This window comes from Hyalella azteca, unplaced genomic scaffold (assembly GCF_000764305.2).
Source record: "Hyalella azteca isolate HAZT.00-mixed unplaced genomic scaffold, Hazt_2.0.2 contig5093, whole genome shotgun sequence".
Lineage (NCBI taxonomy): Eukaryota > Metazoa > Arthropoda > Malacostraca > Amphipoda > Hyalellidae > Hyalella > Hyalella azteca.
This window is the reverse complement of record NW_025935295.1, coordinates 656,191-677,577: the sequence shown is the minus strand read 5'-3', so window position 1 is coordinate 677,577 and position 21,387 is coordinate 656,191. Positions and strand designations below refer to the sequence as shown.

Sequence of the window (21,387 nt, the reverse complement as noted above, 5' to 3'; positions counted from 1 at the left end):
TTGAATTTCGTCGATAATAGACACAGAGCTATCATGCAGTCCAGCAATTTTTTTTCGCTCGTTTTGAATTGTTGCAAGGCTCAAAGGTTCCGTGACGATCGGCATGTTTAGTACCGTATATCGCTACAGACTAATGTTAATTGATATTTTCTGTTGAAGCATTCGAATTATTACCTGAAACATGCACACTTGAACTCGTTTTCTATTTCTTCGTATAAGGATCATTTTTTCGTTTTATACCGCTTATTTCCCAGCTTAAATTTTGTTGTAAGGTGTACCCTAATTGCTGTATGTAAATAAAAAAAAATTTACTGTAACGGCTAACTGAGTGTTATCTTAGGAACTTTTTTTTGTGAGCAGTAATGTTTGTGCGTAGTTGCTGTGGAATCTGGGAATCTTTGTAGTTAATATAAAATATTTTTACTACTTTCATTTTCAATATATTATTTGTTCTCGCCCTATAACATCATGGTTTGTCTAGTAATTGTCTTTGCTCCAATGGATTTTGCGCGCAACTTGTATGTCCTCCATTTTTCGATGGCGAAGATATTCTCAAGCCCAATTCCTATTAGTAAACTTTGCCGAGTTTTGGTCGTAAAATTTTCTGACACGCTTTGGGCGTGTCGGAGAAGACTTGAGGCTGTCGACTTTGCTTTGCGTCCATCAATCGTGCCCGTGATGTTTGTGCGATCAGCGTCTGACCTACTCTTGCTCTTTGATCTCGTGAGTAGGAAAATTTTCCTCTTGGAGCTATCGTACTTTGTGTGTTTTGTGGTGCGCTAGACCGCTGATAGAACGCCAACTGCGCGGTTTGTTAATCATCGGAACGTACTTGGTGCGCTTTGTTTGTTGTTTGAAATCGTGCCTTAATTTCATCATTTATTTCTCATTTCACACTAGAAAAGTCATAAATGAGGTACGCATGTTTGTTCTCATCGTCCAAAGAACGCCCATTCAAAACAGCGTAATCTCGTATGTTTATGGGTGTTTGGGTAGAATCCTGCTGCCGTCTATCATTTCTGATATATTTTGTGTTACCAAGCCGTCTTATTTGTTGCTTGTGGCTGCTGTGGCTGGTATGAACATGTGGTTTGCATCTAATAAATCATATTGCCCAAAATTTACTTCAAGATTTAGTACTCCTTTGTCATAATATTCACTTTTTCTTGCAGCGGCCGCGGGTTTGAATTCACGTTTATATCGCTTGATGTTCGAGTTTTCATTTTTTATTTCCTTTACTTAACTCAGCCTAACAAAAACGGTTCTCTGCTACAGTATGTCGTTGGATGTCGGCGTGAGGTGCCAATTGCTTTTCCATTTTGAAATGAAGAGTTATTAGAAAACCGTTTTTGGCTGCCAAGTCCTTCTATCGGGCAATAGCTCAAGGCGATCTCAAGTTCTGCCGTAACGATGACGGCTGGGAAAGGTGGAGAGTGGGAGGGCCGGCCTGACTCCACAGGGGATCACCTCTAAACAATGTCTTGGAATGCTAAAGGCTACATTAGCGTCTATTGATAGCTGCCCCGCAGATAAAGCATGTCCTTACGGCTCCCAGCTCTGACTGCCGGCACTGTGCGCCGCCAACCTTACAGTCACTGAGAACTTCGTGCTCTTGTTCTCGTATCACCGACTCTCATCGTCCGATCTTCTGATCGCATCCAAGTCTTTGGGTCCGGGTACTTGCCGGCCAACACGCAAAACCTGTGTAAGCATAGAGCTTGTTTAATTTGAGAGTCAACTGCAGCAACTGATGAAATTTTCTCTGTCAACTGCATTTGTGTTCATCTTATTTACTGGAGATTTGGTCTTCTTCGATAGAAGAATTGAAATTCAGTTTAAATTTCAATAGTTCAATTTATTTGTTCAATGGGTTATAACTCAATAAATTGCCGTCTTCGGTTCTCTTAACTCCCTAATTTCCTGGATTTGTTCAGGTGGTCTAATTTCTTTATCAAATGTCAATTACGCGTCGAATTTGATATTTTGACACTGCTTCAATTTTCTTTTAGATTTAAAAAATGTATCTGTACCGGGGCATAGTTGATTTAATTTTTGTTACTTTTTTCCGTTAGTTAAAACATCTGTACGGTTCTTCTTCAGCTGTCGTCTTTCCGTTCATCCATGGATTTGAGTGCTATAACCCATATACTTGCTTGATCTCTGCTGGTTTGGTCCTTTACCTAAACTCTTTGACTCTTTGTTAAGCCCCAGATCGTCGTTTGCGTGCTTTGTTTTTTCATCACGTTTTGCCATAATAAATCTCTCAATTTGGCGATGAGATTAAGATCGACGAGTTTTGTAGTTGTTAGCTTGCCAAATCTGTTATCTGAGTCAAAGCTGTGTCATTTGATCCCTATTAACAAGAGCCAGAATCTTCTTAGCTGCCGTAGACGCTCTGGTTTCTCTTATCTGTTGTTTTACGAGGCTTTCTGTTGGCTATAAACCACGGAATCCTTCAAAAAGGAAATTTCTTTGGACTCTTTGTGCTCGGCTTGAAGATGGTGGATGATGTGCAGCACATTGCAGATCTCTGGTTATAGTTGGATGAAGAGTTGCATCACGGCTGTTTTGTGTCGCACTGTGCTCAGCAGATATAAACTGTCCTTCGTAATTTAGTATTTTACTCATGCTTACTTTCTTTAATTGAGAATGGTTAATATTTAGATGCATGTTGAGACAACTCTCGAATTTTCCCTAGATTTTCATCAGGAATTGTTAAAAGTTAAAAAGCCCAGACTTAAAGACATTCGGTCGAAGGCTGATTTCTGGCTCGAGGTATTTTCTCTATACTTCATTTTTAATTGTATGCGTGAAATTTTCCCGTACGCTCTGCGGTTCGTTGCTCTAATGACTTAAACCTTCAAGTTGGGTCTTCCATCAATCGTTGTGCGCCTCTAAAGTGGCCCCGTGCTTAGTTCTTATGTATGCGAGTTTTGTTACAATGAACGAGTTAAATGGAGAACATTTTAAGCGCGTCTTTAGTAGTTATGTTTTGAGCGTTGTTGTTTTAGAGTCGTCGCTCGGAAGGGAGCTGTCATAAGCGTCAACACGAGTGATGACGGTTTTTCTGACTAGCACTTTTGACGTACATATAAGCCGAGGTTGGTTAGCGCCGACTCGTACACCGCCCAATGTCTTGGGTGCTGCCTTGTCTGCCTGTTCTCCTCTTTAGCGTCTTAGCGTTTTTGTTTGGCGTTGTGTAAGCTGATCTCTTGTAGTGTTTCTGACTTCTCTCAGGATTCTATATTTCGGGCTTTAAAACTCTTTCCATAATGATGGTAAACGTACTAGAATTCATAGGATGAAATAGCCTTTATTACAGAACTCATTTTGTAGCTCAAAAACGGTTATTGCTAAGCCCAATTTCACAAACTAAGATTTTCACTATGATTGTTTGATTTCTCAACTTCAATAATTTATTCTATTGGAACTCGAAATGTGGGCAACTGGTTAGCTTTGATATTTGCGTAGTTATTGGCGTGGCGAACGAAATATTTTAAATCGCCGTCTCACAGTGGGATGTCTCGAGATTTTCTTGATATGTTAATATAAGTATCGACGTAATTGTGGCTTCTGCATTTTTATCATTGCTGTAGTCATGATAGACGAGAATTGTTCAGAGTTCTAACTAATGAGATGATATAAATAGGACGTATGTGGTCGTAGACTCTGTACTATTGATACGTGGTCGTAGTGAAGTTACGCATTTAATTTAGTTCTATTCTTCTAATGTATTCTTGCACAAGATTTCGAGTCGAGAGCATCGCTGGGCATTCACTGCAATGCCGTACGATGCTCGTCTTTTGTAGACCTCATGTGGGGCAGTCGTCGTGCATTTTATTGCTTTTTCCTGGGCATGCCGTGATGCATTTCTATTTTTTGCCTGTATTTTATTGACCGTTTATCAGAGCGTGCACAATAGGACGCCGTGCTACAGTTCAGGTCCAGCTCTGTGCTGTATTATTCCTATTTTATGGCAACTCTCATAATTTCAGAGCGGTCTCCCGATTTTTTCTTAGAGATGGCTTTCGCACACGCATCAGTCTCTGTAATAGCGTCATTCAGAGACCCTTTACGTGGAACTTCAATATACGTAATATGAGACTTGAGTGTATGAATTTGTGGCTGCTGCTTTAACAGCGGCAAAAACTCACTTCCAGATGTATTATTCAGGTGTGTAGCATTTATGAATAATCAAACTCTAATAAGACGATGGAATTTGATTATGAATTTGGTTTAGCGACTGCCTGGTGCGCAGGAGCGTGTGGAGGCGCTCGATGAGATCAAGATGCGCTCAGGAGCAAGCTGTGATGCGACTAATGTATGCTGTAGCTCTCTTACAAACCTCTATCTTATGAATGCTTGATCTCTTTTAAATCCCGCTTCAAACTCTTATTTAAGCCTGCACTTGATTTCCTCTTTCTGCTTGCATCTGCCGAGGGATTAATTAATGACCCGCTGTGTTATGCATTCGTGCTGGGATTTATTATAAAATTAACCAGTGAGACTTCAAACTTCGGTGCTGCGGACAAATTTGTAGGATATGAGCATTGTTCGCTAAAAATGAGTAGCACAATAATTCTTCTTAGATCTGTGATATTTTTTACTTGTGGAGTTTTTTTTAACCGCTCAATTTTCTAGTTTAGAGTTTTCAACGGATGCTACTACCGTGATCTATTTATGTTAGTTTTTTCTAATTTTATTGCGAGTAAAGTAAGATTTTTTGAACTTGCAATTTACACCTAGCTGTGTTCTAGGTTTTTCACTATGTTTTTGTTGGGGAATAAATAGTGATCCAATCCTTCTTTCGGATCCTGTTGTTCGTTATTAATCCTAGACATATTTTCATGGAGTGCATTTTTGTAATGGCACTCGATGCGTTAGGTAGCAATGTCGTCCATTCGGACGCGTGAAGCCGTCGGGTCGTTGCTGCACACAAGCAACGGTGTTGCAACTTGTCATCATTATGAAGACAGCGTAAGAGACCTGTATTGCTGCTGCCTCTTTTACTCTGTCCGGAAACACGTGTGCCAATTAATTAGGAATGGTCGTGGTGTCCTGGCTTCCCCGTGTAGCTCGCAATCTTTTTAGTTTGTCACAACAAATTAAATTGCTCCTGTTCCTGTGGGAGCCGAGGGAAAGCACGCTTCTGATCTTTTGGTTATTTTTTTCCTTCGTAAGGGTTATTGAAATGCCAAGGTACGAGAATGAGCTTTTTCGATTGTTTGTGTACTTTACGAACCGACTTAGCCTTGGTTTCTGTCATGATTATTTTGATCTTTTCGTATGTTTTTTTTACCAACCATGGTCTCTAAATGTTTCACATCGATGATTTACTATCAAAGCCTTGAATTTGATAAGTAGTTCTACCATCGATAAGCCTATTTTTATTGTTAGTTTTTGAAGAAAATTGAGTTCTTCAATCGTGAGATAACGTCTATTTGTATTATCTTTCTGTTCACCATAAATCAAGAACATATCTTTTTACGAAATGAAGCCCAATTTTCCAGTAGATTTGATTTTATTTATTCCGTGGTAATCTTGATCAAAGATTTATTTGAGAAGTAATTGTATTTTCTGTGCTTATTTAATAGAAGAATAACTAGCGATACCAACTCACTGGAAAAATATCGATGATATTGTTTGATGCATTAGTTTATTTCTTAGCTACTCCTGGTTACCCTACTTCCACACGAAAAATTTGCGAAGAGTGACATTAAATGCTTTCATTTGTGGTAGTTGCATCTGTGAAATCGTTGAAAGAGAGACTTGTATATTTTACATCGATTTCATGTATCTTTAGCAACTTCATTCCATTAAGAAAGAAAAATGAACAATAAAATCAGCACCTTGCGGCTTCTCACATAAACTGCCTCATATCGGCTGGAAGGAAAAGTGTTTTCATTTTGTAACACTCATTACGCTTTAATATTTTGAAGCTTGATGGTGGAAATCGGCCTGAGATCCCTCGCCTCTTTAATTGCTTCACTACTACATGAGAAAGCAAGCAAACAGCGTTGTTCAGAGTGCGATTTATTAATGGAGCTACGTTGCGGGCCGGCTTGATGTCAAGCGAGGTGTTGAAAATTCCGACTACCTTGCATCTCGAGTGGAGCTTGCGACATAACGGCGCTTTACTTTCTGTTACGGCGGGCTTTATTGCATGGGGAGGCTAAAGATAAAGTGGTTTGTGTTTAGCCGCTACCGTACAGCACAAAGAGACTTTGATGCCGAGCCTTCAGAAGCTAATGCACTGCTCCTTGCTGTCCATATATTAATTGACGTCATCAAAGGAAATTATGAACCGATGCTTGAACGCTTGTAAGACAGCCATCAATTGTCAAGAGGCAAAATACGTGTCTTGAACCGAGTTCCCGTGATACGCTCTGACGGCGACTAATGAGTCATTAGAGTCAATTGCCTTCCTTGAAACCTAGCCATCGCTGTAAATCTATCGTAATGCTAGGGATCTGAGCTATTCCTCAACTGCATTGATCTTCCAGCTGACATAATATCAATAGTGAGCTGATCAGAACTGTTTTCTTGCCGCATTATTGCTTCAAATGCTAGAGCTTTGAGCTTCGGTCTCGATGATTAATAAAGAGGCTGACAATTGCGAGAAATTATTTGCCATATCATTGTTGACAAGTTTCTCCAAATTTAATTTTATTATTCCAATTAATAATTATACAACACTTGTTCTTTAATATATAAAGTTTAAACTTGAAAGTCTGGTCGTTCCTATACAAAAGCTTATATTTGTTAAAAATGTGGTCAATTAGCTCTTGCATGTTTATAAAGAAGGGATTTTACAGCGTATTTACGTCATACACTGTTGACATTCATACCGGTTTTATTCTTGTCTCCCCACTATGAATGCCAAACTGTTGGTTTGTTCTGCTCTAGGCAATTGTAATTTTGGTTGAGGAATTATTAATCCGACCAAAAATTCCGTTTTTCTTCAGGAACTTTCAGCCAGAAATAATGTAACTAGCTGAATTAAATAAGTCACGTTAGTGTATTTGTATACATTTTACATACCGCAACCCGATGTTTCAGTGATGTATTTTCTTGGCTTATTGAAAACAAAAACCCATGTTGTGTGAATGTAGAATTATGGTTCTGCACTATTTGTTTATTATGTGGAGGACATAGTTTGCACTCAATGTTTCCGTGATTTAATTTTCCGCACATCTTCAGTTACAGCCATTTTTCTCGGGTGTGATTCATGCTTTTCCGGAAATATATTATTTGTGGTTGGGATTACTTCGAGTGATGTAATTATTTTCCAACCCGGTGAACTGTGATCCAATTTAGCGGGCGATGATGCGCTCATGGCTTGTTTACTGCTCCGCGCATCACAGATTAATTTGTTTCGCGTGCTACGTAAGATGTTTGCAATTTTCTACATCCTTGCTATTTCTTCGTAGTTTGAAGGCACTATACTCGCATTAAGATTGATTTCTGCTTGCATATCGTTCGTTCGTTCGTATTACAATTGTACATCAAGTAACATGCTGTTGCTTACGTCAAGCCAAGCGTGAGAATTACTGGTCGGAAGTCAAACGCAATGTTTGAAGAGGGCTGCGGAGACTGAACGTGAGGGGTGAGAAGTATGTTGCCTGACAAATGCTTGCTAAACATGCGTATTTCAGACCTTGTTTGTTGTGACTGTGTCTGCTACTTGTAGGCAGCCTCCTTGAACCGTCAGCAGCTAGTGTTCTTGCTTGCTTGTGGTGTCTTTATTTCTGCTCCTCGAGTAGATCGACAAGACCAGGGCTGCAAATTACGAATATCAAATATATTTTATCGTCATCGTCGTCGTTGATAGAGAATTATGAATTTCTTGGGTCCATTTCAAGATCGAGGATTTTTTTTTGTATTTTTCTCCCTACAACACCTTATTCCACACGATGTAAAGGTTTTTTTAGAATGCTATAAAATCCAAGATTTTGACGCCACTCCTAAATATTTTACCATTTACTTCTGACAATTCAAAAGCGGTCGTTGCAGAATTTTATATTATTTGAGTGCAATATTAATGCTTTTGACAAGTCACTGAAAGATACCCTGGCATGTTGCTCGCCGTCGTATCGCTCAGGGCCTTGGCTGTCTTCCATTTTTCATGAAGTGCTTTATGCTTATTTGGCTAGCAGCTACTTCTAGGTCCAACTGAGATGCCGCTCAGACATTGACATTATTTTCCATCTTTTGTGTGTGATTATTATTGGACCAATTAATTATTTATACACGATTTTACCCAGTTGCAAAATTTTCTACGTTTTGCACATCTTTCTCAAAGATACGTGAACTTCATAAACGGTTGGCTGCATTTTTTTAGCAATAATTTGAACCATATCCCATTGAGTGCATAAATTTTATTTATCACACACGAAAAGTTATTCTAAACAATTGAAAGTAAAGAATTTGTTTCGTTAAAGTTTCTACAAATATGCTAGTAACGTTGCACGTTTGCTTTTGCAAAGATGGCGAGCCTGAAATTACTTTCCTGATTTTTTTACTTCTCGAATATTCGAGTATTTAAGTCCCGACGAGTATTTAAGTCTCGTGGATATAATCTGCATTATACGTCCATGGCGTTTATTTGTACGAAAAATAAATTATTATTACTTTTGTTTTGTTTTACTCTTGGATGCTTTTAAGGAGTTGATTTTGGAAGGAAATTTGTAAATTTTCGTTGCCGGTTTGTACTAACCATTGTAGAACTTCATCTTTATACCACATTATAATCGTTTCGAATTTAGGTTGAACTTTATTGATATTATTTAACTATTATAACTATAAACTGAACAAAACCTGTGGCTGTAAATGTAATGCGTATGTTGTGAACTTTACTCAGGCTCTGGCGACGGGTCCCGGTAGCGGACTGCAGTACAGCGAGGAGGTTGTACACGCGGGTAGTGCCGTGCTGCCTGACATGCCGCTGCACGAGTCCAAGCAACACCTCTATGTGCTCACGCGTAATCGGGTGAGTACTACAGTAGTATAAGATCTGGAGCCTTACTATCAAAAATAGTCACGAGTTAGTAACTACGTCGGCCAATCAATCATTGACGGCTTTTCAAGCTAAGCCAACAATCACGGACGAGTTAGAGGGCGCTACGTGTACTTGAGCGAGTTGAATGAGACGGTGATTTCGAAAAGTTCAAACTCCATTCTTCCTTTATTCACCTCTTTCGAATTGCTTCTTTAATTAACGAAAAAAATTATGTGTAATTTTTGTGATACATCAGGTTTTCGATGCATCGTTGATATCCATTAGGTTTATGATTCGATAAATCTTAGCAGGCTCTTTTCATCACAGTGTTCAAGCGAAAAAACATGTTGGGACTGGCACTAGCACCCATAATGTGCTTGTAAATTTCTTCGCCACTTAACCTCCGTCACTGCTAGATTCGGTAGAAATTTATCTGGCGAGTGTTTTAGAAGATGCGTGTCTTGCCCCAATTAGAGTGCGGGAGCGCCCTTCGTAAATGACTTGCCATATCAGATAAACTAACCGGTCTCCTTAGCATATCAGCGCGGCCGTCCATGCATGCTTCATGGTCTTCAGATGAAAAATGGCTTTCGCTCCTCTCGCCGTTCGATCTTTTGCGTCGAATTTGACTGAATGTCTTAGGCGTATCTAACTTGTTCTTGTGGTCAGATCTGCTAGATATTGATGGGAATTTTCGTTGTCGACGCCGAGCAACGGTGGCACAATATAATGGATCAGCTACGAAGATTGATCGAGTTCTTGTTTATAAGTGCAGAATGAACACGTTTGTTTAAATTGAGAAGCTTCGTCCGAATTGATCGACACATTGCCAATTTTTTGTGTGAATCGCCAACACCTCGGGTGAGGAAAGCGATGTTTGCATTACCATCCTGTGGAGCTGTGGCTCCATGCATTATTCAGAACACGCACCGCCATTTATCTGCGTCAGCGGCTCTTCTTCTTCTTCACTTGCTACGAAAGTTAACAGAAATTCCTTCAGATCTTTCATCTTGGTTCAATTCTTAAATCCCTAATTTGTCTTAGTTATTATTTATTCCTCCTCTGTTGTATTCAAGGCAAACTTTATTGCTGTTTTCTCGTCTAGGACGTTCGTGCTTTGATGAGGTCGTAACCTGCGCTCTCGACACTGTCATTTGCAAGCTTTATGCTCAAACTTATCGACGCTGGCACAATTTTGCATAATATCCAGTGGGTGCTTTGCTCGTTCCAGCCTCCCGAGAGCTACCACCACTACGTCTATCTACGATGAACCTTCAAATGTGAACTGAGGGGCAGCCCGGCGTATTTGTAGATCCTCATGCTGCAACTTCTGAACGTGTTCGATATCTTCTTTCTCTAGCTTCTAGTTGCTATAATTCAAATATCCGGCAGGGTTTCAATTTGCGTTTAACTACGTCAAGTGACAGTGTTTGAGATTTTATTTTCCCAATAGAAAATGGAAAGTACGCTCCGACCTTGGAGTATTTCTGCGAATGCCGGTTATCGGTCATAATTCTATTCTGAGTCGTTAATAATATTTTATTATATCTATTATCTTTTGAATCTTGTGAATTTCTGAAAGCTTTGCGTGGCTGATATTTTTCTCTGCATAAACATTTTTCATTTCTAAATGTCACTGAACCTCCGTCGTATTCTTTATGACACTCGGCGAAAAAGATCCCCAGTTCCAACAACTTTCCACTCCCTGTATTTTGGCCGAATTTTTGTCCAGTGTGCCTTTTCTCTCAGGTTATTTGTCGAGGTTTTTGTTGGCTGGTGGTCGCGGAAGAGCACGTGGTGTTAACTGCCCTATAAAATTGGGGCTGCCTCCCACCCCCTCTGAACCGTCCTTCATCTCTCACCACTCGGAATATTAACTGCGGTGAGCTGCCTGCAGACGCGCGCGATCTCGCTGCTGTCAACGGCAGAAAAGCCAGAATTATCGAAAGCTTGGTTACATCGTACATTAAATACTTCATCCTCTAGTACATTGGATAATAGATAATCGTGAAGAGATTGTTGCGATATTGATAGCTCTCAAAGATGCCTAGTCTGACTGACGCGCTTTATCTTGACATCATCAGTATCGAACGCACTTGACCAAATAATTCGTTTGCTTAAAAGGAAATGGAATGAATGGTCGTCATTAAGTTTTCGATGCTCTTAGTATGCATTTGACTAATTAAACGCCGAAGTCGTACTCGGTCCCGTTTATGAAGGGGAACTTTTTCACACCAAATTATCGTGAACAAAAGCTGGAATCCGTTATTACTATTCATTAGTATTTCTGGAGCTTGGGAAACCGGGTTTGAGTATTCGTTGGAAAAAATTTGCTGAGCAAGGCGATCTAGACGCGCTTATTAGATTTCTCCCAAATGTGCTGCAGGCCTCAAATCGTTCGTCATTAACCATAGAAGTATCATTCCCGCACAGCCTGTCGCCGATCATTCTTGCGAGGAGCAGAGATTAGCATAAGCCTATTCTCTTTGTATTGCTTTCCGACTTCTGTGCGCAATTTATGAGCAGGGGAAGCGTCGATATCGAGATCCTTCCGTCGCTCACTTTGCGCCTCACTTTCTTTGATCTTCCATAGGATGAAAAATAGAATCAGAATGAGATGGCAAACAATTTTAGTAAGCTCGTTCAGGGTGTTTTTGTTGACTATATATCATTCGTGGATTATTCTTGTGCCTCTCGTTCTATCTTCATGCTTAAATAGCAATGATGATTTGAATTTAGGCTGCAAACGTCTTAAATTTAGACTGTTTTGGGTCACCAAGAAGTTTGAGTGATGATCGACAAGATTGCGGCAATCCCCGCAAATGCCGCGCTGCAGTGATATTTCCATGGGCGCGTTGAAAGACGGTCACGAGCACGACGAACATTTGACAGAAGCGTGTTTTCCTCGACGGCCGCGCCTGCTTTGCGCGGTGATAAGCAAACGGTGAGGCGTCAACACCGACTCCTCCCTGCCACAATATTGACGACTTCCTGAGTCTGAGGTTTGTGCAACAAGATGGTCTTCACCTTCTTTGATGTGGATTTTTATATCAGCTTTTGAATACTTTCTTACTGTCTTCTCCACTGGAATTTTTTCGATAGAGTTTGAACTAAAATAAATTGTCGTAAAGTACTGAATACTTGCTACAATTTTTGTGTTGAATCGTTCAAAGCGCATGTATGCCATGCGTCCGAAGTTGTAATCTATTTTTTACTTTATTACTTTTATTTAGAAAGGACTTTATAGGATGCATCATTTTATTCGTCCTGTATTTTGCATCAATTTCTTAGATCCTTAGCGTATTTATGCCTATTGCCCCGTCTCTGATTTTTATTGCTCATTGCCCGGCACTTTCTTTCATAGACAGTTTTTTCGATGCCACAATTTTCTTTTTCAAACTTAGAAAAAAATAGATTAATCTTCTTTTAAATCTTTTTTCGTTAATGTTGACATAAAAGAAATGCATCACCACTTGTCCTCCGTAAGTGCTAATTTTCCAACCATTATTTTCCACAGCGGACTTCGATTCCAGTGCCTTGTTGCAAAATTTAATTGTTAAACACCCAAAGAAGCTTAGCTGTCGAAAATTGTATTATGCGATGTTTAAAAGATCGTTTGAATGCCACTATGCTAACTTGATAAAGTTATATATCTGTTTCCACTACAAATTTCTTATTTATTTATCATCTTAGTCAGCCTACCATGTTCATGAAACAAAAATGAAGTTATTTATCAGATCGATGAAAATCTAGAAACAAGGATGCATGAATTGTTTGGAGCTGACCTTTGTAGTTTCTGTATACTTTTTTCTAGAGAATTTTAGCTCTCGTGCATGCAGTCGTTCTCCAGTCCCAGCGAACCTGCAAGCTGGCTTGTGTGTCTGTAGTGTTGGATGCGTGTGGTGGAGTCTCTCTACTCCAGCGCGCCAGAGTTTTGCCTCCTGACGGCAGTTTACGGCTTTTTTCTGCCGCTGGCAACTTGAGTGAAGTGTTTGTGCCTCTGAAACTCCCTGATGTCGTTACGACCGTGCTCCTGACTTGCACAATAAATAATCGTGAGCATCTGTATATATTTAAAGCCCCCGAACTTCCATTTGCATACGGCCATAGGTCCGATTCTTGCTGGATTTTTTTTGCCGCTCATTCTTGAGGATAGCTGGAGGAAATTTTTCCTTCAAGCATGAGTCGTGAAAATTTTGGCAAGTCTTCTGTATCCGGCCGATAAATGATTCAAAATGTGTGCATATCTACTGGGCTATGAACTGCATTGCAGTAACGTTGCATATCAAATTATAAGAGGGCAGTTTTATTATAATTTTACATAATATCAATTATATCCTATATTTCATGACAGTATTTATGTATGTGTAATATTTCTATTTGATTAATCCTAAAGGATTTGTCCCCCGTGCAACTCGGATAGATTATCGTAACTATGAGAGTAGCAATCAGTGGTGAACATTCAGAATTGAATTCGCCAAAGAATAAGTGTTGGAATTTCATTCAGCCATTGCATGTAGCTATCAACTGTACTGTGAAGCGAATTAGAACTTTGATAATAAGTTGAAAAGGACAATATATTTACTTACGATACGAATATAATTGCTATCAAAGAGGGCGAGAACTCTCGTAAATTTCTATTGTTTTGGAGGCAACCTGTTTCTTTATTTATGCCGTATGGTTAGCGGAAAATGTAGTAGTAATATGAACATGAGAAATTGAATCGTTCGGCCCTATCTGCAATTTAGTGCAATTTCTCATTGGCAGTGGATACAAATTCATCATCGAACGCTGCAGCGTTTACAATTCCTCTGAACATTACCAAGTTTAAGCTATCGTGTACTGCCTTAGTGTCGAGGCTGTTAAATGCGAGTGACAAAGCTCCACTTGTACGGTTATTGATATTCAGTCTAAATCAGACTAAGCGTGTGAGTGACCATTATTGCATAGACATGTTAGTAATGGAGCTGCGTTGAGGCGGGTGATGTTCGACATGGGCGGCCAGACCGCCGGTGTGGCTGCGTGCAAGCCATTCCTCCATTGATGGCTCGCGTAATTATCGGGAGCCGCTGCCGCATGCTAGCGAGCTCACCTGCCAGCCTGCCTCCAGCCCTGCTTGCTTGCCTTGCTCGCCTGCGTCTCTTGTCTTCTCTAGAGACCTTGTCTGACTTCTGCACTGCTCTGACTTCTACTTCTGCTCGACTTCTGCACTCTGCTCTGACTTCTGGACTCTGCTCTGACTTCTGCACTCTGCTCTGACTTCTGCACTCCGCTCTGACTTCTGCACTCTGCTCTGATTTCTGCACTCTGCTCTGACTTCAGCACTCTTGCCAGCCTGCGTCTCTTGTCTTCTCTAGAGACCATGTCTGACTTCTGCACTTTGCTCTGACTAGGGGTGGCAATCTCACCAGATGTTTGACGTTGAATCAACTTTGAATTAAACGTTTCAACGTCCTTTTCTGGTTGGTAGCGTGGAGTCAATTATAAATAAAATAGGGTAGAATATAATTATTGACAATGCAGAGATAATTGTCATGGTTATTCGTATGAAGTAAACAAATGTGAAATGCATTAATCTTTTCATGAATAATAGGATTCATGGCTTAAGCTTCTTGCCTTGCTATTAATCTGGACCAAAGTTTGGACCAATTACAATTTTTTAACGTACTATTTATGAAGAACGTAAATATCTATTAACTGAAATTCAAATGATATTAAACAAACTGGGTAATTGAATCTAGAATTATGTGAGTTAAGTAAATAAATAGTAAATGCACGCGACCGTTTTACTTGCTCTGGATCTAGTTGTACAGTGTGCACCGTAAAAGCTATTTTAATTTTGTTTTATACCTGAAAACAATTATAGATATTATTGGTATTACTGTTCGTCATATCTTCGCTCTCATCAAATAAACTTGAATACGTCCACTTACAGGTCCAGAAGTTGCATTACGGAGCTGGTAGTAATGGTATATGTATACACATGTCAGGGAATGTTTCCCAAGTAATTAATGGTATATACATGCTAGAGAATGCCACCCTTCGCGCCACGGAGTACTATACTATAGTAGCGCTAGGTCAGGACGCCTAAAACGTTTCGTATGTAGCCACGTTCAGCTCCAATTAAGTTACCGGTGTGTATATGCCAGTCTTCATCACGCTCAACTTGTTTCAAATAGTTGGCGTGCTACTATGTCATTCATAGATGCCTTCATAGATTTTAATCATGTGAGTGAGCGCTGAGCAAGGAACTACGTACTGATTTAAGATTTTACTTGTTTTATTTTTAAAGATATTTTCTGGGTTTTGGGTGAGTTTTTTTAATTATTTATCCTGCACGTTGGAAATTGTGACTTAAATAAGTAAATAAGTTTTCATTCAATCACAGTTTTCTGTTCAATATTTATCGTGCTGGACAGATTATTTAAAAAATGTCAGATTTTAATAATAGTAATAATACTATCGTCTTTTTGCTGAATGATTACATCAACCAAACATTAAATTGACACTTAGGTGCATTGCTCGATCTAAACGAATAATATTTTAACTTAGCCGGCTATGTCGATAATGAGATTAGTATAACTAATAATAGATATGATTTGCAGTCCTAATCTTGTACCAATCTTTTTAATGTGCAAGCGCTCTTCAGAATTAGATTGAGTACATTAGTATGATGTTAGTTTTTGTCGGAAGTGAATGAGCTCACATTCATGATCAGTTAGTTAACTATTTATTTTTTATCGAAACATGTATTAATATTTTATTGCAACGTGAATGGGGAAACGCATACCTTCAATTTTGATTTTTAACTTTGAAAGGGTAGTCTATGGTAATCCAATCATCATTGAATATAGAAATGGAAAAATTAAATTGCCTTGAGCCTAAACTAATTCAGAAAATTGTAAACTTACTTTACATGAGCATTATTTGCACTAATTGCCAATAACGAGTTAAAAGGAGTAACACTCGACGGGTAAATTGATGTGTTGTGAATCATGTCAATGCGAGGCACTCATCTTTACCCTTCCGTATCGCATGCGTGTAATAGCTCGTATTATCACTGAAGAGTAACGTGGTAGACTGCTAATGTTTGACGGATCATTCTAGGGTTGTAGATACCATGTTGAAATATGCGGGATACAGACCATTCTGTGATCATTTCTTTGACCTCTGGACCGACGTTGAGCTGCATCGCATGAGTAAGTCTTCAATACTGGACGCGTTGACGGCTTACAAATTATAGTGTGTAACCTGGCTTGTGTTCACGTGCACTTTCATTTTATCATGCATGTCATATCAAGAGCTCCGTGATTTCTGCCCTCACCTGCAATTTTTCAACATTTCCACCAAGTAAATGACCGTACCTGATTTTATTAGTAACCATGTTTTTTAATTGAGCCGCTCATTTAGGAACCAATTCACGAAAAGTGTTGCCGTCATTTCAGTTGTTTACTTTAACTGCTTCTCTCCAACAAAGTAGGCTTGAATTTTCTTGCACCCACCTAAACTGGGCTTGTTATGTATATTAAAGAAATTATAATATTCGAACTATCGATGTTGTAATTTTAGTTAATACAGTCTCAAAAAGGCTAATCGTGCATGATAGTTTTTGCTCTCAGCACTTTGACGAGCTTGGTATTTAAATGCGGCGCATTTGTGCTTATTCTCAATACGACCAATATTCTCCATTTCACCTCAATTAGTTTGTCCAATTTGACGTCACCACTTGACGCTTGAATTGAACAGAGCGTGGGTTTAAGCATTTGCACTGGCAGTGGCACATCGTGCGCCAGAGTCAACATGACTTGGACTAACTGTTGTGAAGAGCATCTTGCAATTAGAAACTGCAATTAGGGCTGACTTGTTACCGGCATTGTCAAGTGGCGCGCGAAGGAAGGGCGGCCAGCTTATCTTCGTGCCCGAGATTTGTTGCAGCTACGAACAACCCAAGAGAGGCTGAAAGTCTAAAATACGGTGAAAGTTCTGTGATGTCGCAATGGCCGACTTTTCGTGTGCGCTCATACAGCTTTGCGATGTTTGACAACTTGACTGAATTATCATTATTTTTGACAAATCAATTTTCGAGACGCATATATTTCTTCCTCTAATACCAAATGGTTTTCCAATTTTCTATGAAAATTGGAATCCGTCTTTTAATTTCATGTTTCTTCAGAACCCGCGAAAAAAGTACTTAATCATTTGTCCATCTACTATTTGCGTTTGTCATAGCACGTTATATCATGAAATCCCCTTATAATTTATCGTATCAAAAAGAAAAAGAAGTTGAATTCTGCTAGCATGGCCGGTGCCGCGATCGTACTTCCAGTCTTCCGCATTATGTGAACAGTTCTACGGAAATTTGTGAAATCTGCGCTCTGACGTCCTCGAGATGCTCGCCTAATTGGCGTCCGTCAAGGCAGTTCTCAGGAGGGAGCTGTCGCTACCGGCTTTCTTGTTCCATTTACTCGACCAAGTTTGTGTCGATGCCCATGAGATTGTGTTCTGCTTGGGTGGCTGTTAGCTTGACTAATTTATTTATTTCGTTGAAAGTCTGATGAATAAATAAATCGGATAAAATCACAAAACCGTGTTGAATTAGTCTAAAATTCTCTGTGATTGCCGTGACTGGATTGAATTCTACGTAGACTAAATGCATGTCTGGTTATTCAAGGCCAAGGCTTCATTCCTTTAATCAGATGAGGTAAATTATATTGCAATCCATTTACAGATTGCGCGAGGTTTTATTAAAAACGCTGGTATTGCATGACAATAACAAGGAACTATTCTGCTCGTGCTCATCGCTCCAGCCAGGCTCGTAAATTCTTACTCATTTTGGAATTCGTCTGGGGTTTGGTATGTGCATTAAACATATATGCCTTGTACATGCGGTCCGGATTCGGATTTAGATGCATGCATATACGTAGAATGCAATCATGTAAGCGTATGCAAAATTTTCAGTTAGTCGTTGTGTATGAGGTGCTTTTCAAATACAGGCGTTGTTAGGCGCTGTATGGGTGAGAAACGGCGCTCTTAGTTGCGTGTGTTATGCAGCTGCTGAGATCAATATAGAGGTACCTTGTTCTGCGGGACGCACTTTGTCTCTGTTTACTGTCGTTGTGCGCTTGATAGCATCGAGCGCCTCTTTTTACCTGTCGCCTCTCATCAAGGCATGAGTGATAAATTCCTTGTCCTAATGATGGCAAGGCTCCCCTGTCCTGCTGTATTGATGATGGAGACCGTGCAGCGTTTTGCGCATATCTGCCCATGCCAATATAAGGCCTGCGGTGCCTGACGCATCGCTTCATCTTGCTCTTCTGATTGTGCCGCGTCTGTTTCGGGCCTACATTTGACATACTGTATATTCCTGCGTTCAACTTTTTTTCGTGTCTTTTGTCGTTTTCTCGTTACAATATTTTAGGCTTAAATATTTGTCCGTAATAATTCTATTCGTGCAAAAATATGATAACGGGCGCCCACGAAGTAGAACTGGCGTATTTGTGGAATAAAAATTGACATATTCTGAGAATTGGTTGCCGAAACTTTTTGTTACCTTACGGGTTGACCCGATCATTGAAAGGTTCATCTTTTACCATTGCAGTGAGCTGAATTCCGCCGTCTCGGTGTCACATTACCAGTAAAAATGACCTCTGACACTAGTTGCTTGCACATCTGTGATCTGAAGAACCGTATCCACGTTACGCTTTTCGCCCTCATGTATCTCATCCATCGAATGGCTTTTTGATAACTTCAATCTAAAAATTCGAAAATCATACCGACTTAAATCTACAAATTCGACAATGCACCATCACATGCATTCCTGTCTGCATGTGATGGTGCATTGTCGAATTTGTAGATTTAAGTCGGTATGATTTTCGAATTTTTAGATTGAAGTTATCAAAAAGCCATTCGATGGATGAGATACATGAGGGCGAAAAGCGTAACGTGGATACGGTTGAGGGCAAAGGGAATTTCGACCAACGAACCGAGCACCCGTACCTTCCTCGCTGTCAACATGGCTGTGTGTGTCTTATTTTGTATGTCAGCTTTATCTCGTTGGTAAATTTGATACCCTTATTATTTTGTTCACTATAAATTAAGATAGTGAATTTGAAGTTCATAAAATTTCCGAATTTTCTTTCATGCCATTGAGATTTTGTTCATTTCAATGTTTTAGTGTTGCAGTTAAATTTTTTTAAATACAGGCTATGGTTCCTCACCTAATAAAATTGTTCACAAAGCGTGAATAGTTGTGTTGAACAAGATTTGAAAGATCAAGTTAAAATACGTGAATTTCAGTCGAGTGCCCACTTTATTTTTACATTAGATCGTGTGCACATCAATTTCAAAATAGATATGTAGTACAAAGATTATGGATAATAGAAGTCTATGAGATAAAACAAGATCACCATCACAGAATAGTCTACACAACAACGTTCTCTAATTTTAATGCTTAATTACTACGTCAATACACATGTACGTCCGTATAAATAGTTCATGGAGACAAGTTATTTAACAAGAACCAGGAACGTTCGCGAGATTGTTTCAAAAAGAGTTTCACAATCATTCCGCAACCGCACAAAGAAAACATAAATGAATTATGAATAGTTTCTAAATTACTATACAGTCGTTCCTGAAATTTTTAGTTTAGTAGCCACATGTTTACTAGTGCTTCAGCTATTTAGCTACCTCGCGCTGAAAGTCAAGATGAACATCACCAACGAGATGGAAGGTCTCAATTATTGAGAGTTTTTGGATCGAAAAAATTGTTCACCCACATGGGGCGGAAAGTCACAATTATTGGTATATCGTCTAGCTGGCTTCATCACGAAATTTTTGTTCGGAGTTACGTGTGCGACACGGTACTATAGTTGATTCAGATTTCCCCCGTGTTCTTGAACAACAACCTACGGTACAACGTCTATACCGGGCAGGATCCTATCATAAATGCTAAATATGTTTTACGTGGAATTTTATATGGTTTATTTTGTACATATTGAGCAATTAAAATATCTAATTCTTTACGGAACAGGCCCTTGTGTGAATGCTAGCATAATCTTGAAATATTCTGCCTATTTTGAAAGTAAATGGCGAAATAAAGGGACGATAGCTCCTACCAGTTCAGTTTCTGGTTTGACAGGCATTGATATGTAAATGTGTAATATCGTGGTGTCCTTCATGCTTGCTGATGTATTGAGACTTGAATGCAATGTACAGTTTTGTTCGTTTTACTTGTTTACGTTTGAACTGGCCGATTATATCCGGTGTTAACAGCGAGGTTAATTTTTCGAGTCAAGGCATGCAACAGAGATAGTGTAAATATTTTATATTTTCTGTTGCATTAGATGTCTACTTTCCAATTTTATCCCCAATCTTCCGCACTCTAAACATTACAATAAAAATCGCATTTAATTAATTTTCTAAGTTTTATAACGAAATTGAAACGCGTACCTACTTATTAATTGGCTATTTTATAAACCTAGATATGAGCTACATTATTAGGAAATAGGAGTGTAATTAATATAAAATTTACCGTTTCAAAAGCTATTGTAATGCAATTATAAATAAATCGTCGTTATTTCCACCAAGAACCAACGAAACAGAATACTAGTCACAAATATGCTCTCAAACTGTGAAACTGATCATTCCTTTATTTTCTATAGCGTGGACGATTTAATTACTTTTTTATCTGCGCACCTATATGCTCATCATTCTATATCCCTCGCCCGTTGAACTAATCCGTTCAGCTAGTTATGCTGAGACGGCTGCTCTGCTATCGCGTGACGCTTGCCTTTTCTCTTGATCGTTTGGTTCGTCCGCATTGAAAGACGATGCCGGAAAAAGTTCAGCTGCCGAATATTTATGGGGCACGTTGATGCATTTACGTTCTTTGGTGACACTGAGCTATAAATCGGAGCGATGCTGGTCGAGCGCGATGCGAGGGAACCGCAGCTAATCGCAAGGTTGTTCGGGGTTGTCTCCTTGCCAATACCAGTCCGGTTAATTATCGTTCAAATATAATGCTGCTGAACGGAATAATTATAAGTAGGAAAATTTAATGCTGCGGATCCCAAGTCCCAGGGGATTGTGAATAGTTATGTATTGATTTCGTTTTTAAATGAGCCTGAACAGAAGTGAAAACATGTTTTTAATCACGGTCATAATTCTATCGAACTAACTTACTTAACCACTGTAATTTCCAAATAGTAATATTGTCGATGAATTGTGAAGCGTTCTCTTCAACTGTTTTCAGTCTGTTCTATAAAAAAAGTCAAATCTATAGGTTTTATTTTCTAGCCAGCTATTCTTGCGCATTACTTAACCAGATAGTTCACACGAAGAAGCTACATAAATATACTCGATGTTTCAATTTTCATGCCCCGATATGGATT

The 21,387-nt window shown here is 39.3% G+C and overlaps 1 protein-coding gene across 5 annotated transcripts in view; it reads left to right on the top strand.

Moving 5' to 3' along the window:
• The window catches only part of LOC108672526 (plexin-B), a 174,944-nt gene that overhangs the window by 63,782 nt on the left and 89,775 nt on the right, over positions 1-21,387 (top strand). For all 5 annotated transcript variants that reach the window (XM_018160208.2, XM_047880259.1, XM_047880261.1 and 2 more), the window contains exon 4: positions 8,861-8,989. In XM_018160208.2, the coding sequence (XP_018015697.1) occupies positions 8,861-8,989 (129 nt within the window). The remainder of the gene's footprint in view (positions 1-8,860; positions 8,990-21,387) is intronic.